Source organism: Leiobunum rupestre, chromosome 3, assembly GCF_980474605.1.
Source record: "Leiobunum rupestre chromosome 3, qqLeiRupe1.1.hap1, whole genome shotgun sequence".
In the NCBI taxonomy this organism is placed as follows: domain Eukaryota; kingdom Metazoa; phylum Arthropoda; class Arachnida; order Opiliones; family Sclerosomatidae; genus Leiobunum; species Leiobunum rupestre.
The window spans coordinates 29,000,702-29,027,951 of record NC_143386.1 but is presented as its reverse complement, the minus strand read 5'-3'; the positions used below and the strand labels follow the sequence as shown (position 1 = coordinate 29,027,951).

At 36.1% G+C, this 27,250-nt stretch overlaps 2 protein-coding genes across 2 annotated transcripts in view; both read right to left on the bottom strand.

The window, feature by feature from the left end:
- Nucleotides 1–27,250, bottom strand: part of LOC149951382 (uncharacterized) — a 435,419-nt gene that overhangs the window by 232,517 nt on the left and 175,652 nt on the right. The window lies entirely within an intron of this gene.
- On the bottom strand, nt 25,402–26,350 carry Rrp40 (exosome complex component Rrp40). The gene is made up of 2 exons (XM_090170007.1): nt 25,997–26,350; nt 25,402–25,937 (listed from the first exon to the last, which is right to left on the bottom strand). The coding sequence occupies exons 1-2, from the start codon at nt 26,179–26,181 to the stop codon at nt 25,430–25,432; spliced, it is 693 nt and encodes a 230-aa protein (XP_090026133.1). The 5' UTR covers nt 26,182–26,350; the 3' UTR covers nt 25,402–25,429.

Here is a 27,250-nt window from a genome sequence, read left to right as displayed (position 1 = left end):
GTTCCAAAAATAATTTTTTTAGGAATATTGTGCATACCACTGGTAAATACTGGTAAATGTTGGTTTATATTGTTTAATAATATGTGAAATCAATAAAATCATTTAAAAAACGGAATATATTAACTTTAGAAGATCTTAAACTTTATTTGCAATACTCTACAAGTCTGTGCTAAATTTTCAAGATTTTATCTCCATAAATGTAGGATTAAGTTTGAAATACTCGAAATAATAATTCATGGAAATATATTATTAACCATTATCTACCATTGGTTTATTAATTTAAAAACAACGAAAATCCATTATGACCGTTATTTTAATAAAAAAAATCTTGTACGATTGAAATATCGTTGTTTTTAAATTAATAATCCAATATTTCGCAAATTTCGCTTAAAACGCTCTCAATATTATCTACCATTATTTACCACTATTCCCATTTTATACCATAACGTTATTTACCAACTTTAAAATACTACCTCGGAACTCTGGATGTGTTGAAACTAATAAATAATATAAAACTCAATCTATAAAGGCCCAATAAAAATGTTACTTAAAAGGCCTAATTTAATTTATGTAAAATAATTTAGATGGGAAATGCGCTGTGAACAGATTTTAAATTATTACCGTTTTAACAAAATAAAACCGCCTCCATCCATTTATTTTAATGGATTTGAAAATTGTAAAAATGAAATGTTCACAGTTGGTTCGTCAAGTTAACGTTTTAAGAAAACAATAGCCTAAAGGTTAAATTGGAGAACACATACGTAATATTTTAACCTCTCCGAGGCGACTATGTCTCCTAGGAGGGGTTAACAATCACCGTGTCTGTCGGTCCGTGTGTGTGTGTGTGTCTGTCTGCGAACGCGTTTCCGGGGCAAAGTGTAATCGCTGCGTACGCAGTTTCTTGGAATTAGGGAAAAGGTTTTTCCAAAAGAGCCCTCTTTTTTCATTGGGTGTAGTATAACTCTTTTTCAATTTACATTAGTATCGGTCGGGATTCAAACCCTAGCTCTCCTACATGCCGGGCGAGCGTTCTACCACAGAACCACTGACACTTGTTACGCAATATTGAAAATTAGGAACTCAGTTGAATCGAAAGCGTATATAAAATTCACTTTTTTGTAATATCAGTTATTTTATTTATTTTATGTAGCAGCAACGGGATTAAAATATCGTAAATTTATCGTAGGGGGTTTTGGTGAAATATATAAACTTTAAATTCAATTTTTAAATTTTCGGCCCGTTTTATTAATTTTTATCAAGAAAAATGAATCGCCGTTGTAACAGTTTTTATTAAGCGTAGTTATAGTGTTGGGAGACGACGCGTGGGGAATGAACTAACTCCCGTCCGAGGAGAGGTAATATTACTGGCTTGGCCGTCTTGTTATCTGTACAACTATTCTCGCAAAAACCTAGAGGCAGGAAAACTGATACAAAATTGAGTAGGGTTTCCCTTCAAATGTGTACAACTACATAAAAATTCAATTGAATTTAGGGTCCTTTTCTCCGCATTCTGGTTTTGTCTGGCATAATCTGTCTTATTTGACGTTTAAACTTTAATTAAACAACTTCAACTGACAAGGCTGTGAACGTACTTCTTCATTCATTCTTAGCGATAACAACATAGCGAGATGATTTTTGGCGTTTTCCCCAATCCCCTTCTCGCACTAACAGGCAGCTAAAGTTAAATAAAATATATAATGGATTCCCTTTAAAATGTATCCTAGGACAACGTTTTCCTGAAACTGTTAATTAGCTTAAGTAAAAATAAACGTTTTTTGCCTTGTGCATATTCTACGTAAAAATGAAGGTACAAATTTTCGACTTAAACACCTGACTGTAGTGTTTGTAAATAAAATTTTATTGTGTAAAGTCGAAAATTTGTACATAAAATTTTATTGTGTAAAGTCGAAAATTTGTAAATAAAATTTTATTGTGTAAAGTCGAAAATGTGTAAATAAAATTTTATTGTGTAAAATCGAAAATTTGTAAATAAAATTTTATTGTGTAAAGTCGAAAATTTGTACATAAAATTTTATTGTGTAAAGTCGAAAATTTGTACATAAAATTTTATTGTGTAAAGTCGAAAATTTTTACATAAAATTTTATTGTGTAAAGTCGAAAATTTGTACATAAAATTTTATTGTGTAAAGTCGAAAATTTGTACATAAAATTTTATTGTGTAAAGTCGAAAATTTGTTCATAAACTTTTATTGTGAAAAGTCGAAAATTTGTACATAAAATTTTATTGTGAAAAGTCGAAAATTTGTACCTTCATTTTTAGGTGTTAATTAGCATTTAAATAGAAAATACTGTACTTAATAATAATAATAATAATAATAATAATAATAATCGGCTAGGCTAATACCCTTGGCACCACCTTAGGCCTAAGTCACCAAGCGACGTTTAAAGCCATTAATTCAGGTGGCCGGGTTACAATGTGTAGGAGGGATGCTGTTTTATTTTGTTAAATGTGAAATAATTTAAAATCAGTTCCAAGCACATTTCCAATAGCTCTTTCTATAATCTAATACATGTAAAGTCAAAACAAGTATAAAGGGAATTTTGGTTCAATTCTTTAATATAAATTAACACTCGCTTATCTTAACAGTACAATTAATAATGACAAAGATTCGAATAGTTAATTTTAAAAATAACTGTTGGTCTGAGCCCAAGGTTCGATCGCATGGTTTTTTATCAAAATATTACGGCTTTCGCATTGCTAGGTAAAAGCATGACGTCAGCCAGATGAGATCGTATTGAAAATCGACGCAGGCTCATCTGGGTGACGTCATCAATTTTAACTCGTACAGAAATGTTTTCAAACATCTTCTTGGTCTGAGCCAACGTTTTAAAATGTTGCTCTTACGTCAAAAGACAGAGCTTTATTAGAATATTCTTGACACGCGCGATTTGCATGAGCACTATAAAATTTAAATCTCTGGCGAAGCGATTACCCACTTCTGGCACGTGAACTCTGAAAAATCGGCCCCTGTAAGCGCGAGGCAGTTATTTCGAATCTAAGGTACTCACATACAATCAAGAAAGCACTCGGGTACCTCAAAGCTAGCTCTTGTACACCCCTCATATACTTCATAGCGGAAAATCGAAAGCATATTCTCGGTGTGGAAAAATGTGTACTCCACTTACAAGGAGGGTACCCGAGGTGTTTGTTGCCGATTTTGTTCAAAGTCGGGCATAATGTAGACCTATATGAGATATGAAATTTCCCAAAAGGAGACGTTGCACTAGCCATTCGATTTGCCATGGCAACCGAAAATGTTTTTTGACCACTTAAGACAAAATAATTTTTTTCCTTATTTTACCCAAAAATGTTCCAATTTACCCAATCTTGATGAAATTTACCTAAATGTGAGTCCAAATTACCCATTTCTTTTTTCAAATTTTTAAAAAATTTTCTTTGGTGGAACCGAGAAAATCCCATGCCTTTTTAAATGGAGATTTTTTTGTTTTAAGTGGTCAAAAACATTTTCGGTTGCCATGTCAAATCGAATGGGTAGTGCAACGTCTCCTTTTGGGAAATTTCATATCTCATATAGGTCTACATTATTTTGAACAAAATGGGCAATAAACACCTCGGGTACTTTCCTTGTTAGACCGATCAGGTTGGACTTTGATAGTTGGGGAGAGCAACTAAGAACATCATTAGCCGACTGAAAAACTAACGAGTCTTTATACTCGATTCATTATCGGTAGAAAATGAGACGACTAGATTAAATTAAATATTACAAAGTACTTTTATTTTACAATAGAATGCTAATCTGGAGCTTACAAATTAAGGGGTTTCACGGTCACCATTAGGGAAGTACTGAAAAAAATGAGCATTTAGATCCGGCTCTAAAATTCTACTAGCTAGCAGAGATCCTATATTAGTTGCGCTAAGAGAGATATGAAACTTTTCCCGAAGGCCGTACAAGCGTATGGCGGCGCCATCTATTGGTATGGAGTAAAACTAACCGAAGAAAAAAATAAAAATCGAGAATCACGGGGTAAATGTTTTTAAGCATGGATAAACTAGATGTGCGTCCAAAAATTGTTATAATATTTATAACAAATTTCTAGTACGATTATCTGGATCTTTTTTCAAGTTTCCCAATGAAGAACAATGGTAATTAAATTTTTTCTTACTAAATCAACCAAATCTAAGTTATATTAAAGCAAATGAATGAAATTATATGTGCACATGGCTTGAAAACGTAGATAGGAAAGACGTTTTTGGGAAAACAGCGGAATAACTGATTAATTCTTATAAAGTTTGTCACAAGCACTTTGAAGACAGTAAAATTTTTTATTCAAAAACCAAAAACAAGTTGATTAAAAATGATATTCCAACAATTTTTGGTAGCCATAAAATCCAACTATATTGATATATCTCTCTCTCTCCCGCTACTCCCTAAAATGCATAGTTGGCATAGTTGGCATAGTTCCGGCATAGGTCGATTTCCTACTGTAAACATTGCTACTATAGAAAGTAAACCAAGGAGCGGAATCACTATTTATAAGGCATTGTTGTTTTGAATCAGGCATAGCTCTTTTTGTCGAGATTCGTAGGGATAGAATACATTCCACGCCCGACTTTACCTGGTGCGTAAGGCTTGGTGCTGTCCTCTAGGTTGCGTTATAGATGGCCCATAGCATTTTTTAGTATGGAGTTGGGGTGAAGTGAGTGCAAGTCGCCGTTAGGCGACATTACTCGGCGAAGACCCCCTCAGAATCACGCGCTAAGTCCGGCAAATCCAAACCGCCACGTTTCTCGTGGGCCGATGTCGCGTCGGTCGGTTTTAGGGAGCTATGCCAGAGAGCTGCAAAAAGAGCTATGCCTGATACAAAACAACAATGCCTTATAAATAGTGATTCCGCTCCTTGGTTTACTTGCTATAGTAGCAATGTTTACGGTAGGAAATCGACCTATGCCGGAACTATGCCACCTATGCCACCTATGCATTTTAGGGAGTATCATTTCTCCCCGACAAAAATTTCCCCTTCAGTCTTTGATGGGAGTTCAGTTCAGTATGTTCCAGTTCTAAAACCGTGCTACTCGCGTGAATGTACGTCAACCAACTGGCAAACATGTTTCCCGAAAATTCCATTAAAACCGAAGACTACAGACAGATACATGTATACTAGAGTATACCACCTCCTAGGCAGTTATTTGATAGGGATTTTATGAAAACCACTATTGGAAGCCGGAGTCTTCAAAACGATAGCTAACAAGTTGGCAAGCCAAAATATACCTCTCCTCGGAAGAATTGTCCCTAGTGGTATTAATTTCTCGAGATAACCCTTAAAGATATATCTCCGCAATTTAGAGTTATTTGTTAAAAATATTAAACCCATTTCTATCCCGCCCGGTATAAAATTTTAATTATAATTAAAATAATTGAGACGAAACGACCAATTTTAATTTATTCAGAATATCATAAGTTAAGTAGTTACAACAGTAAGTTAGACGTACTATAACAATGCACAATTGAATTAAACCATTTTACAGAACAAGTTTATCAGTTAAATATAATACGAAGCAAATTTTAATGAAATATCTACAGAGGCTTTTTGGAATTACTCGCTTACGAAATACTTGCCGCATCTTTAACGCTCATTTTATTTCAACACTCGCCCTTGATGAAGATACCGTAGATATCTGGTAGTGGACGACTCGTTCACTTCCTGTTGACGTTGTGACGCATACCACATGAAAAAGACCAATGCCGTCCAATTTCCAATATCATATAATGACTCGCACACCCAAGAAATCATTGACTGCGTTAGAAATCGTAGATATCCAAATATCCACACCAAATGTATTTACAAGAAGCAAAAACCTTACCATCAACAAAGCACAGAGAGCCACTTGACTAACCGCCAGCTTTTAAAGCAATTAACGTTAAATTATCTCCTTTGAATTAACAGAACTATATATAGGTCGTTAAGAAAGTGGACCACCCACAGGGTCTACCCTTTAACCCTCTAATCTCGGCTGACTGCGCTAAAACAAGATTTAACCTTTAAAAAATACCAGATTAGGCCTTCATAAATTCATTAATAAAAAAAGACTTTATTACCTATTATGCTTACGATGCCTGTCTTAATTTCAGCGAATCTAAGCAGCTATCGGTGGTTCTGTGGTAGAGCGCTCGACTGCCAAGCCGAATGGTCTGGGTTCGAAACCTGGGTGGCGCATTTGTTTTTAGTCAATAGAGAAACGCTAAATTAGAATTTCTTCGATGCAATAATTTCAATTTCAATTCTATTTCAATTAAACCAAAATTTCGTACTCTATTAAATACGCTTCCGATAAAGCTGAAGGTCTAATTTTCAATAAGTCGTAACAAGTGTCGGTGGTTCTGTGGTAGAACGTCCGCCTGTCAATCAGGAGGTCTCGGGTTCAAATCCCGCCCGATGCGATCGCAAATTGATACTAAGACGAATACCGTGTACAACTGGTGGAAACCCTGCCATTGGACGTTGAGAGGTAGCATTACACTCAGCACTCGGTCCGTCCCAAAGTCATTAAGAAGAAGTTGGAGAGAAAACGCCCATATAAACACAACAGACTCAACATGCACATCCATCAGAACACAAACACAACAAATTCAACACTCACAACCTACGCATAAACATTACAAAAACGTAATACACCAAACCGTCACGACGGTGAGCGAAAAAACACCATCCAAAAGAAACCGCAAATGCATCCGTTAACGCTCACCGTCACACGGTGGTTTTGCCAACCCTTTGAGAAACTGCGTACGCAGTGATTACACTTTGCACCGAAAATGCGAACGCGTTCGCAGTCCTGACAGACAGACACACCCACAGACCCACCCACAGACAGACACGGTCGTTGTATAACCCCTCCTAGGGGACTTTGTCCCCTCGGAGAGGTAAAAAGGTTATACCATCTAATAAATACGAAAAATAGTCCAAGAGCCCATGACAAAATAAGCACGTGATAAGGTACACGATGAGTCAAGGTATTTTTAATTAGGTTAGTGATTTGTAACAAAGAACTGTTTATCTTACGGGTCAAAGTGGGGGCTTTCCGGAAATACGAACCACGTGACGTCACTTTCGGTGACCTTGAAAATTGATATGACCTGATATTGGTATCATTCGATTGGTCTCAACGTGCTCTTACCAAATATCGCTAAATTAACCTTCAAATCTGAACCAAGAGGCGTATAAGACTAAAAAAGTAATTTTGTAAATTTGGGAGGGGCTCGAAATTAGTTTTTTTAATCTTATACGCCTTGGTTCAGATTTGAAGGTTAATTTAGCGATATTTGGTAAGAGCACTTCGAGACCAATCGAATGATACCAATATCAGGTCATATCAATTTTCAAGGTCACCGGAAGTAACGTCACGGCCGGGGTTCGTATTTCCAGAAAGCCCCCACTTTGACCCGTAAGACAAACAGTTCTTTGTTACAAATCACTAACCTAATTAAAAAATACCTTGACCCATCGTGTACCTTATCACAGGCTTATTTTGTCATGCGCTCTTGGACTAAAAGGTCAGTATATGTTATTGCTATTTAATTGAGGTAAGCTCAATTAATTCTCATGTTATTGTCTGTTCTAAAAAAACCTGATGATAAAGTATCGACGATGGCTCACTCTCCAGTTTCGTTAAAACCTGGTTGTAAAGAATTAAGGAAGGTATTTTCTCCAATTTCAAATAATACATTGCAAGTTGGAAAGAGCAAAATAGCTCATTTTGAAGCACGAATATAGTAGCCATTTTAGTTCTATTTATTTGATTCTGAAAGAGCTAATAATTTTCCTTATATAGCCATGACATCCGAAACAAATTTATCAACATCTCGGTCACCACTTTCAAGCTAATGTAGCTTTTCATCAGCTCGGCATCTCTATGGTTGCTCTTTCCCTACAAAGTCCTCGGCGGGCCGGCGGGCCAAACATGTTCTGCCGATACTCGAATACCGTTCAGCAGTGTGGTCCCCGCACACGCCGGCGGATTCACACAAGCGGGAAAAGGTCCAACGAAAAGCAGTCTACTCTTGGGATTGGCCCTAAATGGGTTAGAGTGTGCACTAACTGGTGGCTTTACCGGGGAGTCAGGGTCCGGCTTTTGTAACCCATAAGGGTGGTGGCGCACTGGGAGATGTTAGCTCTGATCAAATGGCCCTATCTCCACCTCCGACTTCGGTCAGGTTTGAGCTGGAAACTGAGCTTCGGCTCTGGCTAACGGAGAGGGTCCGTGCAAACTGGCCGCCTCGGAGGATTGGGTAGCCTGCAGTGAGGCGGCGGGCCTCCATATGAGGGCACGGCGGTCCTGTTTCCCGGCCTTTTGGGGTCACACCGGGATCTCCGGTGCCAGTTGTGCCGGGCTATGTGGACCGCTGTGTGCCCGTCGTTCCCCTTTAGGAGCTCTCTCCAAAGGGTTTGACTCTTTACCTACGTAGGAAGGTGTCGGCTGGAGTTGCTATAGCATTCACTCTTAATCCCACTGCTGTATGCGAAGAGGGAATTGGTCCACCCATTGCTGCTCCTTCTGCTGCGTTGAGTGGCTTGCGTCAAAGGTGCGACCATCAGTAGTAGGGTACTGCTACCCATGCTGGATTTGTCACATGTCCGGGCTGTGGACGCAGGCGTAAGGCACTAAATGATAGACCTCCGGTGGTATGGTCTCTGTTACTGGTCAGGTACACAGCGCTATCAATTCTGACACACTACTCTTGGGACGTAAGCATCAGCTGAGTTCTCAAGAATGTCCGATGGCCCACTCTAACATCGCGGCGGACGTTCAAACGTCTCGCGGCAATCAACTCGGTAAGCCATAGATCGAGTAGGGCATTCTCGGGCATTCTCCCAGCTTAGTGCTTCCATGGACGAATGACTGAAGGACACTTCTCGGCCCGCTTTTCATTTCCCGCTTACGCATCTAGAGATTGGGTTAATTCGCGATTCTATCAGAAGGGGGCGCTGGCTTCGACTTCAGGGGCAAATAAAACGTCACGTGAACACCGAATCTCCACGTGTATTTAAAACAAGCCAGCGTGCGATTTTTAAAGGTCTATTGGCGATTTAACAACCGGTTGGTAATTAAAAAAACACTTTATACCTTTATTAAAAACGTAAAATTAAATGTTTGAATATTTATCTCGAGAGCAGACAGTATTTTATTTATAATAGTTCCAAAATTCGCCAATAGAGGGCAACAGTGTTTCGAGGGTTATCACTTCTCTTGCTCCTGAAGTCAATTTTTACCCCCCGAACACGTGTCTTCCCCCCAGTGAGATAAATCTGCCAGGATTCGGAAGTCAAACTTTGGAGATAGCGTGGTAGAAGGCAGCCCGAGAAGAGTCCTTCAGTAATTCGTCCTTGGTGCTTCCGTCTCGTCTTGGAAGCGTCCTCCGCGCGGTTCTCGCTGTGGAGGCTCTTATATCCGTCCTTTCATGAAAACGTCGGCCCAGAAGAACTCCTTTGTGCCATCCTCAGACCAATTAAAATGTCTCCCGATCCGCGCTAAATTCTTAAAGGAATTGAAACTGTACTTAGGTATAGAATAAAAGACCTAATATTTTTGTGTATTTTTCCTCTGTCTTTTGCCGGTTTAATAAACTTTAGAACTTTAGAACATCAAAAAATGCCCATTTAATTTTTTTTCGGGTGAAAACACCCTGTTGTAAACTTTGGACGTTGTGAAGATCAAACCATAAAGAAAATTGTGTCCTCTAAATCTTCTTCTTCCGTTTTATCACAGTAGCTTAACTAACTTACTTTGAGAGCAGATGTCATTTAAACAGCGGTATTGCTCTCAGGGCCGGACTTAGAGATCCTGGGCCCATAGGCAGATAAGGAGTCTGGGCCCCCTTTTCACGCGCTGCATTTACTCTTATCCCTGGAACTAGGCTGTGCCTGAATTTCCCTGATTTAGCGTAGAAGTCTGAGCTCTACGGTTATATTACTAAATAAAAGCTCTTAACAATCGTCGACTAAATATGCGATAATTATGCAACATTGCGATTTAAGGCTGCGTCCGTAAACTGCCAGGCAAATTTTGGTAATTTAAAAAAAAATCTTCTACCTAGGAATTATAGATTTATGACTTCGAATACAGTAATTACGGTCACTGGAGGGCCCCTTCCTAGGTTAGCCTAGGCGGAAATACGGCACTGATTTTTTTTTTTAAATAGAGCTAATACCCAAGGCACCACCTTCGACCACATAAGCAATGTTGCTTGTGCGTGATCAAGTAACAGGTGGCCGGGTTACAATGCTCTCAGTACGTTAATTTTTCCCACATTCTCGGGGTATACATGCCTACGGGCTATTTTTCGAACACGTTTAATTACGTTGTGTTTTTGAAGTTTGTATGATCTTTTCGGAAATTTTGAAGATATCACTAACCAAATAGAGTAGTAGCACTCCGTAGCTTTGGCCATGGCCGCCATTTTGGTCGTAAATTTTTTATCTATAGGAAAGAGCATGGGTGACGTGCTAGGACGTCACAGTGCCATTACTCTATAAGGACCATAACTCTACTCAAGAAGATGTTTCGGAGATTCTTCGGAATGTGACTTTGGTTAAAGGCGAGAAAAAGCTTGCGTTCTTTGTCCTTACATGTTGCATAGTGCCACCCAGGAGCGACAAACACAGCACCCAACACAAGGAGAACGCAACCCGTCAAAAGTCGTGGATTTTCTAATTTTCTTGCGTATAATTTTTATTGGTCAGACGCTTTAGCGCCTGTTGCCGTCGGAAGGGGAAATTTCCGGAATTGTCTTCCCCCGTAAAACTATCAGCGTAAAGGCTTCTCTAATGAAATGTGTACACAACACTGCCAGAAATACATGAACCGAAATTATCAGCGACCTATTCCTCTAACGCTAGACCCAAATTCTCTATTTTCCCCTTCTTAAACGCGGTATGTCATCCCGCCCAAGGATAATAGCTAACAGTTTTACTCCCACAAGTTGGGAGAAAAGGGGGTACTAAAAAAGGGGGAAATGTGTATGATCCTGGTAAGACCACTTTGTAGCGCCCTCTCTACTAAGGATATTTGAAAATATCCTTAGTTTTGCCGCCAACGGCTTTGGACCACGCTTTTCTTTTATTAATAATGATATATTAAGTATAATAGCTAAATATGGATCACAATTATTTTAAGTTAAAAGCTTTGAAAAAACCTACTAAGGCGCAGCAAAAAATGTTACACTTACTAAACACACAGTATTTTCCCATTTTACAAAATAACTATTTAAATCAAAGCTCAAATCAAATCACCGTTAAAGTTAAAAGTTTTAAAGCTATCCCGCCACTTGACCTAAGCCTAGATCGAATCAACGTTTATTGTCGCCAATAGTCGCAGATTTTTGCCTCTAGATGGCAACAGCAAGGACAGCGCTAGCGTTTTACCAGGATGCGATCCCCACTTTTTCCACCCACCCCATCCACCCGTCGGGGGAGACTCCTTTCACGAGAGAGGTAAGAGCTCGCTTCGCCATTTCGTATCCTTTAGCTATTATCCTTGATCCCGCCCTCCTCAATAAACGAGAGTCTCCTTCTCCGGGGTGAGCGTTTGAATACGCCACCTGGTGTTGCCTAGGTAAACTTTTGTGTGAACACAAACTAAAAAGGTGCTTCGCATGCATCATTTTTAGTCTGTGTAAAAAATTAAAACTACGAAAATTTTCCTTTTATAAGTTGTTAAAATTTAATACGAAAACCTTCAAAATGTCGAGTATAGATGCTTTTACACAGTGCAATTTTTTCTACAATACAAGCCGAAGAGAATGAGATAAATCGGTAGTTTGCAATATAATTAAACGACTAGAATTGTCAACGGCATTGAGTATACTTAAGAAGCTCTAACAGATATTTACATACATTTTCAGACTTAAACAAGACTAAAAATAACTCTCTTCTTTCCAAAATAAACAGACGCGTAAGGTTTCCCAAATAACGATTTAATTTATGTACGTTTTCCATTATTATTAACTAACAGACGTTTACCTTACATACACTAAGCCTCGGTTGACAGACGACGTTTCGCGAAGTTTTTCTAAGAAAAACGATACATTTTCCTCACTAGATGGCGAACTAGTTACCCGTGATGCACTCTGATATTTTCCCCGTGGTCGGGCGGGACTAAATAACCGAAGGTAAATTTTCTACCCTCCCCCTGGCGTACAAAGAAAACGTATCCCCCGAAAAAAGCGCTCGCTGATAATTTCGGTTCATGTATTTCTGACACTGCCTTAGCGTGTTTAAAGGCTAGGTGCGTTCCTCTTGGGTTTGTTGCTCCTACGTGCCACCACCGAATTTTTGAAAGGTTGATACGTTAACCTTTGCATTATAACAGACAAGTCGTGTAATTATGAACCCTAATTTATCTACTCCTTTCATCCAAAAGGACCAACAATGTTTGGGGAAACTAAAATATATTTATATATTAAATTGAACAGATACGCGGTCGAGGGGTCGGACATTTGCCTGTTTTGTGTACGGGATTTTTGATTTTTCATTGTGGATTTGTCATACAAAGTTTATGGCAGCAAAATCTTGGATTTTGGATTTGTGGATTTTTTTCCAAATTTTGTACGGGATTTGGCCAAATGTCCGACCCCTCGTACGCGGTATTTCGGCCGATAGACCTTCAAGGCGAAGTTACAAGTTTATACTAACTAACGGAATGTTTTTAAAAATATAAACACGCTACGCGATAAATTAAAAACACGCGACAAGAAAAAGGCGTAAACGACCACGCGACACACAAAAATAAACCTGTCAAAAGGACTGTCAAAAAGGAGGATGTTCACAAGAAGTTTGATGGAAACAAGGGAACGGGGAAAAACCCGAAGGGGAAAGGCAAATACCAGAAAGGGGGAGGCAAAAAAAACATCAAATGCTTGCAAACAAAACTTCAAACCAGCCAGCAAAAATCCACCTCCGATCGCAAGGAGACGAAAACGTAACAATGTCGAACGCAAGCGGGAAAAACACGCCACCGGGATGATTGCACGCGAAACACCCAAAAGGAAAAACGAACTACCTACAAAACCACTTATCATTTAAACCGGAGGGAAACTCAGTACCCAAATTAAAAATTAGACAATTTTATTCAGTACGTCGCTGCTTGGTAGCATCTTTAGCTTTTAGGCGCCCCTGGGCTAACTATATTAGGCGCCCTTTTATATATTATTGAATACTTAAGAATTAAAATATAAAAAAATTAAGGGCCAGACGGCGCCCCTCCGGGGAGACGCCCTAGGGCTTAGCCCTACCTAGCCCAATGGTAGAGAGGGGCCTGCTTGGTGGGAAAATGACGCGGATGGAGACGTCATTGATGGTATGCGTGTTGTTTAAGTGATCGGAGATGTAGTTCTTAGCTGCAGACTTTCTAATGTCGTTGAGATGTTCTCTGAATCAATCAGCGAGCCGCCTCTGAGTCTCATCAATGTAAATAAAATCGCAAACCTTGCAGCTGAGAGCGTAGATTAGATTAGCAGTCGTGCAGCTGAAAGACCCCTTGATGGTGAAATCACGCCTTGGACCACGGACGGTGAGGTCAAACGACACAAACGCGCAAGTGTTGCACCGGGGACGATTGCGTTCTTTAGTACCTCATCAGTCACGTGAGAATCTTGGCCCGGAAACGAGCTAGAGACGAGGAGATAACGCGGGGTATTATCACCTAGGAGCCACAAACACAAGGAGAACGCAGCTAGCCTTTAAACACGCTAACGCAGTGTTGTGTACAAATTTCCTTGGACGAACCTTTACGCTGAACGTTTTAAGGAAAGTGGGAAGACAATTTCCGAATTTTCTCCTTGTGTGGGGTGCTGTGTTTGTGGCTCCTAGGTGCCAGCTTGGATTAATAATAGGACTATGGTTTTTCTCTATAAAATAGTTTTTCGCGCGTATATTTTACGTTTCGTGAGCGTTCTAATAATTTTAAATTTGGTATTTTCTATTTTTCATTTTGTTGCCTTGGTAATTTTAATAACGTTTTGGGTCCAAAGTTGGTTTTTTGTTCTATTGATATTGAAAATTTGTTTAATGCAATAACATTTGTAATATTTATAATTAAAATAAAAAATAATCTACTGGTTGGGATAGCACCGGGATAACTTTTTTGGAGGACGCTTTTGATGGCGAAATATCATTGAGTACCGTGTCCAGTAGTTAATACACCCAAGAGCAAATTCTTCCGAGGAGAGGTATATTTTGGCAAGCTTGCCATACACTTTTATAGAACATGTGGATTACAATAAAATACAATAAAATTAAGTTTAATTAAAATAAACATTAGAATAATCTCACGTGAAATAATCAACACTCGGTATTTGAATACATTCTTGGTACAAGCCATACCGTGGCAAGCTGTCAGCGAACTTCGTCGTTTCAACTTGTTAACTATTGTCATTTCGAAATTTAAAATTCACCCGAGCACTCAACAAACGTATTTGTAAAATAATATCATTTTCCGTTCAAAAATAGGTTTGATGTGATAGTGATTGAGATTGACCGAGACAAAATGTGTTTTCGTGTTATATGTAGAATATTTGGGATATAAATTTCTTGTTTCAAAAATGTAGAATATTTGGGACATATATTATTTGTTCCAAGAACGTTAAGGATAAAAATTTCTTGTTCCAAGAATGTTTGGGATATAAATTTCTTGTTTCAAAAATGTAGAATATTTGGGACATATTATTTGTTCCAAGAACGTTAAGGATAAAAATTTCTTGTTCCAAGAATGTTTGGGATATAAATTTCTTGTTTCAAGAATGTATGGGACCAATGTCTTGTTCCAAAATGTCTTGGCGCATACATTTCTTGTTCCATGAATGTTTGGGACAAATTTCTTGTTACAAGAATGTCTTGGTGCATAAATTTCTTGTTCCATGAATGTTTGGGACAAATTTCTTGTTACAAGAGTGTCTTGGTGCAAAAGTCTTGGTGCAAAAAAAGTCTTGGTGCAAAAGTTCAAATAAGGATAATAGTATTGCAGTTAGCGAGGAGCCTTTAAATGACGTTCAGGTCAGCAATAGTTTTACTGGGAAGCCTTTAATTGGTAATGAATTAGGGATTAATGAGAAGTCTAATAAAAGTTCTAATAAGTGGAATAGCATTGAAAGTAATCAGGCAGATAATTTAGGGAGTAACATTAGAAGGATAATTTCAAAGTCGACGGAGGTACCTGTATTTGTGACCCCAGATCAGCCTATGCAAAAGAGTAATACAAAACCAAAATGTTTAGTGTACTACGATAGTTCCTCGATTAGTAGTAATTCAGCACAACAATCTACATTTTTTGAGCCATTAATCACCAAAAAGGTAAATCCTAATAACATTTTAAGCAATATAAAGGCCTCTTATTTAGATTCTTCTGCTAGCACCCCTAATATATTAAGTTTTTCACATGCAAGCAATACATGTAGTAGAATGATTATTGAAAATGGCACTTTAACTTCATTTATAGCTAATACAACTGAAATTGGCTCATCTTTTTCTTGTGTAAATACTTTTAACGAAAATAATACTCTACCACAACCTGTAGCTCGGAGCACTCCTAAGCCAGTAATCTGTTTAGAAAGTGCTATTCGCAAGGTAACTATTAATGAAGCTTCACCTGTTCTTGTATCGACTGATCAGCTAATAAATATCTCTTCTGAGGTAGAACCCGATAAAATGGGATTAACTCTACTTAGGGAAAAATTGAAAGTTCCTATAGTACATGCTCGCAGGGGTAGACCTAAGAAAAGTGTAAAAGGTTGGTGTCAGTTCTCTAGCAAGGGTAAAGCTAGTTTAAAGAAAAGAAAAGTGGATGTAGATGAACCAAATAGTGTAAAAAAACCAAAACTTACAAATCCACCCTCCGCTCTGAAACTGGAAAATCCATCTCCCCCTCTTATTCCTTTTCTTAAGATAGCGAATAAATCCATTCTTGAAGAAATTCACCGAAGGTTAGATAGCAAAAATGCATTTTACTGTAGTTTTATAATAGATACCTTTTCAAAATTACTGGCTATGAGGTTTCCTAAAATAAGAGGTTTTCAACCATTAATTAAGGCGCATAAATTTGAGTTTGAAACTGTTGAAAAGGACATGATACAGATTTTACATTGCTTAACTGTAAATCATTGGATAACCATATCTACTGTTGGTTGTCCAACTGGTACAGTTAGAGTATATAATACACTGCCAAGCTGTTTTTCACCAGAAATATACTATCAAGTGTGTAACATTTTGAAATATAGTGGTAAAAAGTTGAAAATAGAATTTATAAATGTTCAGAACCAGGCTGACGGTTATAACTGTGGACCTTTATCACTTGGAATGGCTTTTGTAATAGCTTCTGGATTAAACCCAAGTTCCATTAGATTTAAAAAAAATGAATTAAGACTATACATAGCTAAGTGTGTAAGGAAGGGAAGTTTTATAAACTTCCCCGAATATTTGTTTGATCGACCATTAAAAGTTAAAGATAACCAACCAGTTATATCTAAAAGTGAAATAATTGAACTATATTGTGTAGATAGTTGCCGTCAGACTTCCTTTCAATTCCAAAAGCTTAAACATGAATATTTCATTAACTGGCTGGGTAAAGAAATGGTTTTATGTGAGGTTTGCTGCATTTGGTATCATCAAAATTGCAGAAAGGTTCCAAATTTATTTTTTGGTAAGAATTCCCCGCCCTTTACGTGTAGCTCAAACTGTAGTGAGAAATCTTTGAAATAAAAAAGTCATAGTTGTATATGGATTTTGGAAAAGTGAGCTTGCCTTCTAAAGTTGTTTTAGAATCTTATATTAAACTACTATAACCAAGAACAGATAGAAGAACTATGAAAATATTTCATGCTGGCAACATTAAGTTACACATTGCAATTTTTTGTGATATATTAATTTTAAAGACTTCCATTCTCAGAAGTATAAGATCATAGTAGCAGGGGACAATGCTATCATTCATTAGTTCATAGTTATTGGTACTTCTATCTGTTCTTGCTATAAAACAAAATAAGAACACATTTTTTAAATAGGAAAGAAATAATTTTATGCCAATTGTCAAAAAAAGGTTTTAACTTATTTTCTGACAAAGGGTTATGGTAATACAAAGAAAACTCCAATAGGTTTTGCCTTAATTGATATTTTTCTTTGTATTAGTAGGCGAAAACTTTCAGCTAGTTTTGGAGTAATTTTTAGGAAATAGCGATCAACTTCAAAATACAGTTTGGCTGTTATTGTAAGAAAGAAGTTGATAGTTTGTGGTAAAAGGTGTATTCTTTTCGTCCCAAAGCTAGTGAATAGTTTTGACCTATAAGCCAAAACTATTCGCTCGCTTTGGGACGAAAAGAATACACCTTTTTCCCCAAACTACCAACTTCTTCCATACAAAAACAGCCAAACTGTATTTTGAGGCTGCTCTCTATTGAATAAATATTACTTAAAACTAGCGGAAATTTTTCGCCTAATATGCTCTCATGGTGTGGCCTCCCTGTTGGCGAGAGTGGAAACACTCGCTCATTCATTACAATGAGTGTTGTGGCTAACACACGTTTCATAATATTGTGTTTTTAATTACCTATAGGCCTACCTAAATATTGAATTTTTTCGTCAATGAAATTTGTATTATAAATAAGTGGATAACCAATGAATGCTAAAAGACCACCGAAATGTTCAAAAACGTTTTAATAATTTTTTAATTAAAGAAAAAATAGTTTTGTTTGATAAGTTTCCTTTTATTAGTTTTTTATATAGTGCCACCAGCTGGAAACCTTGTGACGTCACTAATATTAAACGCTTATTGAGAAAAAATGCGAATTATGACAACCACTATGGAAGCTACAGCTGTAACGTCATAAGCTTTTAAAAACGCATGAACTGGTAGCACTCTATTGAGAGAGATTTAAAAAAAATTAAGTTAAAATATTTGGTTTTTCAAAGGAACCTTTGTAGCAATTTGATAATAATAATACTTCATCAGGTAGAGAAAGCTATACACTTATTGTGCACTGACAACGCAAATACAAGGAAAATAAAAAAGGAATATATTCACATAAAGGGGAATTAGAGGTAAGTGTCTGCATGTTTCTTCTCTGCATTAGCATCGTACTCAAAACCTTTCACCGTACTAAAACCATAATTCAATCCTCGTCTGATCCCCTTTTTGGATTTCTCACTGGACACTACAGTCTCATTAGTGTAAATTCGCTCTTGCGAATTATATTCTATACCATATTATAGAAATTAAAATTCCTTTTGATATAAGTAATTTTATTTTACAACTAAATTTATTTACAGACTGCAATTAATTTTGCTTATAAAAAATTACTAAATTTGTACTCCCTTGTCACTGAAAAGTTCTAAATATAATTTTTAACATTTACGTTCTCGGTTCCCGTACGGATGTAATTAGTGTTTTCCCTTCGCTCCAGATTCGTTATTATCTCTCGCAACCTACGTTGCATGTTTGAATTTAGAGGTCCTTAAATTATGCTAATCATTCCTTCGTAGCTTCGCGCCTACTCAGGGGCGGATTAACCCTTTCGGCGCCTTTAGGCACAGAAAAATTTGGCACCCCTTCGCATTGGTCAGCTAAGGAGGGGCATATCGGTTTTTAATAAATAAATTAATATATTTTAGTTTCCCCAAACCTTTTCGGCGTTATTTTGAGTAGGGGCAAGCCAAGTTCATGGACCGTGGGGCTTTATCAGAGTTTAGGCGCCCCTAGAAAAATGGCGCCCTAGGCACGTGCCTACTTTGCCTAATAGTTAATACGCCCCTGCGCCTACTTAGTATTCTCACTATACCCAACTTTTCACAAATTTCTGTAATACAGGCTGCTGATCCCTTTTTGATTCTAGTAAAATTTCAATGCCAAAATTAAGTGGCCCTTTAAATACAATACACAACAAGAACAAAAGATGTTTTAAGAATCGATATTTCATCTCCCGCCAAATTATTCAAAACTTTTAGTTTAACCAAAAGTGACATAATTACTCCCACGATTAAATCTGCGCTCTTGCTGGATTAAATCCGATTAAATTTAATATTTGTAAGTTAGGCTGTAAAAAATTTAATCCGATTAAATTTAATATCTGTAGGTTTGGCTGTATTACGTTTAATCATGATAAAATTTCTACTCCGTAGCTTTGGCCATTGCGGGCCCAAATTTTTTATGAATAGGAAAAAGCATGGGTGACGTAGCACTGCCTATACTCTACGCGCAGGAGTGAACTGCCCAATTACTTTAATACCGGGATTTGAATTGGCGATAGAAAAATAAAACATGAAAAAATGGTAACCCTCGAAAGACGCACGGAATATTGCTTTGCTAAAATAAATCTTATAAAATGTTAAATTATTATCACCGAAATTAGGGTAAATTTTTAAATAAAAAGTTTTTACTATTAAATTTGACCTTTTTAGTATTTTCTTGAAACCATACTTAATTTTTCTAGCATTGTTCCTATATACAGGGTTTTGAAGACCCCAAAATGCGGCAGAATTTTAAAAATTACCAACAGTCAAATATGATATTTACATATTTGTAACAAGGACGTAACGCCAAAGTTGGGTCAAATTGTAACCCGTTGGTATGGGCGCCATTTCGTATGAATTTTTCGAAATATTTATTTGTTATCTCAAAACAAAATATATAAAAAAAAATAGGTTTGTGAAAAATTACGTAAGGTTACAAAAGGTTATGGCTCAGATTTAAGAGGGAAAAAACAAATTACGCCTCATTGTATTAAAAGTTTTAACGCAACAGGCTTTCTCCTCCGTTAATTTTAATATGAAAAAGTCTTTGAAAAAAGAGGTGTGTCGCTTGCATGTCTCTTGCTTTGTAAATCATAGTGTTTTTATTCATATTCGAAGGAAAGACTTTACAAATTAAGGCCTTATCCAGGCCTGTGGGTGCCCGGCCACCTCAAAAATAATTTGTTTCCCCTCAACAAAATCTGCGAGTGCCGATCGTACGCCTCAAAAACTCTCTCAGCCCCTTAAAAATAGCATTGTGTCCCTAGAAATATATCAAAATAAGTAAACAAAATCAATAAAAATATCCTATTCACATATTATAGTTACTCTATGGACCAAACTATATTATTTGCTTTCTCAACTTCTGTGCTTGCTTTACTATATTACTATCACCATATGTAACAAACAGTAACATAATTACTCATAATATTTCCATTGAAAAAACTTCAATGAGACCTTGTTTCACGCGGAACATACATTGAGCGGAGCCAAAAATTCAAAAATGCTTATTGAAAAGGTTACCATGGAAATGAAATCATGTGATCGCGAGGCACAAGCTAAACTTGACGCCAGAAACGCTCGACGAATTCTCACTAACTTCCGTTTCCCATCAGTAAAGTTGATAACGCATTTTTCGTCACGGAGTTGTAAGTGACGTAATTTCATTCACGAAAATGCTTTTATGGCATACTTATGAGTGATTATGTTACATATGGTATCACCATTATAAACTTATGGTATCACTTCCACCATAATAACTCGACACCCTTACTTACGTCAAAGTAAAGTGGCGGTTTTAGGAAGCTTATCAAAGTAGGGGTTCTAAAGGTGATCTGGTATCGGTTGCTTTCACGGATTAACTGGATTATTTTTAATCAGATATACCTTTAGCAGTTAACAGATATTTTACTATAACGGCAGTATGCGGATACACTTAGATTGTCTGATATTAACGGGTTGTATCTTTAATCCGCGATAACTGCGGATATACTATTTTAGTGTATATTTATATTGGCTTGGAGGAACTAAGCCAATGTTTTGTTGCCATATAAAAATTTAAAAGTATAAAAACATTTAGCTAGATGACTGAATTAGGTAGGCAACATAAAGACAGATATGTTAGCACTTATCTGAGAATAAAGCGGCGCTCTATATCTGTGGCCTCGTCGGTTACCGAAACCAGTCTTAACCAGATAGCCGTAGGTCAGATAAAAAAGCGTACAGGGAGCCAGTGGCGTAGCCTGAAATTCGTCAAGGGGGGTCGAACTATGTGAATGTTAAGATAGGGGTCGAGAAGGGGGTGGAAATTTAGTACACTCAAAGGTAAGCCCAAGGGAGGGTCTGGACCCGGAAACCCACCCTTGTCTACGCCACTGCAGGGAACCAGAAAAATCATGTAAGGCCGGGCGCGATTTGGGGTTCAAAAAGCTTAAACCAAAAGTGACATAATTACCAAAACTGTGACAATCCCTGTACTTTCGTATGTTAAAGGTTTAATGAATACCACTGTGAACCAGTGGCGAAGCTACGGGAGAGCCGAGACCGCAATGCAGGCGGGCCTAAGGGGGCTTATTCAAAATTATGACCATACTTTTCTAAACGGTAAATTCCAAAAAAAAGGTTCATGGAGTCTAGTGCTGGCGGGCCCAAAATCTGAAGCTACGTCACTACTGAGATTACCATTACATTTTTTAACCTCGTTTCCGGGTCCTGTGGCACCTGCCTAGTTACGGTAATGGATCTAGGCGCGGGGCCCGTAGCATTTGCTAGTTCTCCTATATGGCTAATCCGGCACTGCAAATATTAAAACTCAACTTTGTTCAACGGTCGCGATGAGAAACTGGAAATTGTTATGAAATGGATTTAAAGGAACGTTCACGAGAAATACAGGAACCAATTTGTGTATCAATAAGAATTACATAAACCAATTTGTGTGTCAATAAGAATTACACAAACCAATTTGTGGGTCAATAAGAATTACACAAACCCAATTAATTTGGGTGTCAAGAAAAAATACAAAAACCAATTTGTGTGTCAATAAGAATTACAAAAACCAAGTGGTGTTAGTAAAAAATATACGAACCAATTTGTGGGTCAATAAGAATTACACAAACCAATTTGTGTGTCAAGAAAAAATAAACGAACCAGTTTGTGTGTCAATAAAAAATAAACAAACCAATTTGTGTGCCAGTAAAAAATATACGAACCAATTTGTGTGTCAAGAAAAAATAAACGAACCAGTTTGTGTGTCAATAAAAAATACACAAACCAATTTGTGTGCCAATAAAAAATAAACGAACCAATTTGTGTGTCAATAAGAATTACATAAACCAATTTGTGTGTCAAGAAAAAATAAATGAACCAGTTTGTGTCAATAAAAAATACACAAACCAATTTGTGTGTCAAGAAAAAATACACAAACCAATTTGTGTGTCAATAAGAAATGTTACTAAGATAAATAATTAAAATAATACGTATTAAAATATTTCATTAAAATACAACGACTAGCCTCTCATCAGGTCGGGAGCTGGCGTCTAATTGAAATCTTAGACGCATAATTAATACAAAAATCCATTAGTTTTTTACTACGAAAATACGAATTAATTATTATTTAAAGTACCGTGTGTCAATAGTGGGTGTAAAGAAAAAATTAACGAACCAATTTGTGTGTCAATAAGGATTACACAAACCAATTTGTGTATCAAGAAAAAATAAACGAACCAATTTGTGTGTCAATAAGGATTACACAAACCAATTTGTGTGTCTGTAAAAAATACACAAACCAATTTGTGTGTCAAGAAAAAATAAACGAACCAGTTTGTGTGTCAATAATAAATACACAAACCAATTTGTGTGTCAAGAAAAAATAAACGAACCAGTTTGTGTGTCAATAAAAAATACACAAACCAATTTGTGTGCCAGTAAAAAATATACGAACCAATTTGTGTGTCAATAAGAATTACACAAACCAATTTGGGTGTAAAGAAAAAATACACAAACCAATATGTGTGTCAAGAAAAAATACACAAACCAATTTGTGTGTCAATAAGAAATGTTACTAAGATAAATAATTAAAATAGTACGTATTGAAATATTTCATTAAAATACAACGACTAGCCTCTCATCAGGTCGGGAGCTGGCGTCTAATTGAAATCTTAGACGCATAATTAGTTCAAAAATTAATTAGTTTTTTACTACGAAAATACGAATTAATTATTATTTAAAGTACCGTGTGTCAATAGTGGGTGTAAAGAAAAAATTAACGAACCAATTTGTGTGTCAATAAGGATTACACAAACCAATTTGTGTATCAAGAAAAAATAAACGAACCAATTTGTGTGTCAATAAGGATTACACAAACCAATTTGTGTGTCTGTAAAAAATACACAAACCAATTTGTGTGTCAAGAAAAAATAAACGAACCAGTTTGTGTGTCAATAATAAATACACAAACCAATTTGTGTGTCAAGAAAAAATAAACGAACCAGTTTGTGTGTCAATAAAAAATACACAAACCAATTTGTGTGCCAGTAAAAAATATACGAACCAATTTGTGTGTCAATAAGAATTACACAAACCAATTTGGGTGTAAAGAAATAATACACAAACCAATATGTGTGTCAAGAAAAAATACACAAACCAATTTGTGTGTCAATAAGAAATGTTACTAAGATAAATAATTAAAATAGTACGTATTAAAATATTTCATTAAAATACAACGACTAGCCTCTCATCAGGTCGGGAGCTGGCGTCTAATTGAAATCTTAGACGCATAATTAATACAAAAATCCATTAGTTTTTTACTACGAAAATACGAATTAATTATTATTTAAAGTACCGTGTGTCAATAGTGGGTGTAAAGAAAAAATTAACGAACCAATTTGTGTGTCAATAAGGATTACACAAACCAATTTGTGTATCAAGAAAAAATAAACGAACCAATTTGTGTGTCAATAAGGATTACACAAACCAATTTGTGTGTCTGTAAAAAATACACAAACCAATTTGTGTGTCAAGAAAAAATAAACGAACCAGTTTGTGTGTCAATAATAAATACACAAACCAATTTGTGTGTCAAGAAAAAATAAACGAACCAGTTTGTGTGTCAATAAAAAATACACAAACCAATTTGTGTGCCAGTAAAAAATATACGAACCAATTTGTGTGTCAATAAGAATTACACAAACCAATTTGGGTGTAAAGAAAAAATACACAAACCAATATGTGTGTCAAGAAAAAATACACAAACCAATTTGTGTGTCAATAAGAAATGTTACTAAGATAAATAATTAAAATAGTACGTATTAAAATATTTCATTAAAATACAACGACTAGCCTCTCATCAGGTCGGGAGCTGGCGTCTAATTGAAATCTTAGACGCATAATTAGTTCAAAAATTAATTAGTTTTTTACTACGAAAATACGAATTAATTATTATTTAAAGTACCGTGTGTCAATAGTGGGTGTAAAGAAAAAATTAACGAACCAATTTGTGTGTCAATAAGGATTACACAAACCAATTTGTGTATCAAGAAAAAATAAACGAACCAATTTGTGTGTCAATAAGGATTACACAAACCAATTTGTGTGTCTGTAAAAAATACACAAACCAATTTGTGTGTCAAGAAAAAATAAACGAACCAGTTTGTGTGTCAATAAAAAATACACAAACCAATTTGTGTGCCAGTAAAAAATATACGAACCAATTTGTGTGTCAATAAGAATTACACAAACCAATTTGGGTGTAAAGAAAAAATACACAAACCAATATGTGTGTCAAGAAAAAATACACAAACCAATTTGTGTGTCAATAAGAAATGTTACTAAGATAAATAATTAAAATAGTACGTATTAAAATATTTCATTAAAATACAACGACTAGCCTCTCATCAGGTCGGGAGCTGGCGTCTAATTGAAATCTTAGACGCATAATTAATACAAAAATCCATTAGTTTTTTACTACGAAAATACGAATTAATTATTATTTAAAGTACCGTGTGTCAATAGTGGGTGTAAAGAAAAAATTAACGAACCAATTTGTGTGTCAATAAGGATTACACAAACCAAACTTTGTGTGTCAATAGCCACAGCCTTTTATAAAAGGGCTGCCTGCGGCCTTTTCAGCAGATTAATTCTGGCTAGCTTAATTTATATTTTTAATTATAAGATAATTACATGTTTTTAACTTAAAAGTTATTTTTGATTGACGAAATTTATTATTTAAAGTAAATAGTGAACATGTTAAATTTTCTGATTTAAAAAAAAAATTGGAACCTTTTGTGACTTTCCAAATATGCAGTTATTTCTAGGTTTAAGAGGAGGATCAGATTAAGTATATTAGACCAAAAAAATATTAAAGAAAAGAATTAAAAAATTAAAAGTACCCAAATATCTAAAAAATTAATGTTACAATTTAAAGGTCTACACCACCATCTGAAAAATTCAGCCCAAACTTAGGATTGGTCATATCTGTTAGAACATGCTATTCTTGAAACTAGCGTGTGAAAAAGGTCAAATTCAAACGCTGGTGTGGCCCTTTAATTAAGAGCCTAAACTTTGGGAATCTCAATTTGTTAAAAAGTATTATTAATATTAAAAACAAGGAAAACCAGAAAATATTACTCAATATTTAACAGATTTAATTTCCTTAAAATATTTATTTTATTGAACACTTATTTGTCTACACAGTTTGAAATATGCTAGAACTCATGACCGCTATTTCAGATGGAGTCATAAACTCTGCTAAAAGTATTGAGTTATAAAGTAACATCGTATTTTGCACAGTTCCAGCCTTGATCCATATCTTACCATTCATTCCGATTGTTATTTCATATTTAAATATTTTCCCTGTTAACTCGAGAAAGGGACAACTAGGTGAGAGTAATTTACGGACTAAATCCAATGGAACACTGAATAAGAATCCATCGTTACTTAACGGTCCCAATCGTCCTTTTTTGCCATGTTTATCCACGCAAACCAATTCGGGTTCCGTATCTTTGTTACCCACTAACACTTGAGCAAAGACAATGTCTCCAACTTGTATTAAAGGCTTGTTTCTTTTCGTGGCACCTTCAAATGCTAACAATGATAACACTGCTGGTTCGCTACTACCTATATCGAGTCTAAGCGTATCACCTCCTCTGACCGTAACAATACCAATAACCGTGTCGCCTTTGGCTGGAACATATCTGAAAAGTAATAAGGAATTAATTTAGAATTACCGCAACCAGTAAGAGCGAGCCCTAACCTTTTTTGGTGAAAATCAATCCAGAATATGTTCGGGTTCCGATGGCGCAAGATACCACATTTAGTGGCTATTATTCTCTCAGGATCTTTTTTAAGTCCTGGGCCTAATACTACGGGACTTTCCGAGTTCAGATCTATTTCCGAACTTAAATCATCACCCGGTAAAACTATACGTTTATGTTCCATTATTTAATTGTTACAATACTTGTTAGAATATCCCTTCAAACCTTACCTAAGCCATGCAGGCGCAGCCAGTAAGAAATCGTAGCAGACGAATTTTAATTTCAACGGAATAGAAAAAAAAGATATAGTAGTTTCAAAACTTGTCAACGGATGGCGGCATGGATTCTATGTTGAAAAAGAGTTTAATTTGAGTTGCGTCCTTGATTTCTGGAGCGCCAAATACAAGGTTTTCAATCGACGTTGGAAATTCAAATTCAATTCACCACTGAAAATTATAGCTACGCCCCCTTTGGCTCGCCATTGAAACTTAGATAGGTAGTGGCTAAAGCAGACGCTATTAGTTTTTCATCATCGTTATTTGTAAATTTAACTTTATAAATAATCTTACTTGCATTTTAATAAATTGTTTTCAAAGTTTTGGTACGAGTATTTTTTAAGTTTTATCATTACTTTAATTTATTAGGGCTTAGCTTTTTTGCCCCCTTTTTATTATGGACTTTTATACTTTTTCGCATAATTTTACTGCATTTTAGGTTGTTTTTATTAATTATATTTTGATATGTTTATTTAAAAAAACGTTTGAATGCCTTTTTCCGACGAAAAGTCCTAATTCTAATAAAAACGGGTACTATTTCAGTTTTGTAAAAATGCGATTAAAATAAATTACGTACTCTGATAGTAGATGGCGCATCAGTTACTTTGCGTATCCCTGAAGTAATGTATTTTCAATAGAGCTTCACAAACAAAGAATCAACCTATGTCACTGATTACATTTTTAAACATTGATCCATGGACAGTAAATTAAGAGGACAGGTTTTCGATACCCTTCCACAGTGCATTTTATTTCTCCCCGCGGATCAATCAGCTCGAGAGACTCCGAGGGAGTCTAGCAAGGTCGTTTGTACCACGTGATCTTAAAATTTCAAAATGGCAATCTAACGCGGTTGATATTGTTACGTCATTTTTGGCGCTTTATATTTTAGTAATTTTTAATTTTGGTTTTTTAATTCAATAAAAAATATCAACTGATATTTAGTATATCATATTTAATCTATAAAAACGTGAAAAAATC

Coding starts and splice junctions, on each gene's coding strand:
- Rrp40 (XM_090170007.1), bottom strand. CDS start 26,181: ATGGAACATAAACGTATAGTTTTACCGGGTGATGATTTAAGTTCGGAA. Junction 25,938..25,996: donor ATTGATTTTCACCAAAAAAG/GTTAGGGCTCGC, acceptor ATTACTTTTCAG/ATATGTTCCAGCCAAAGGCG.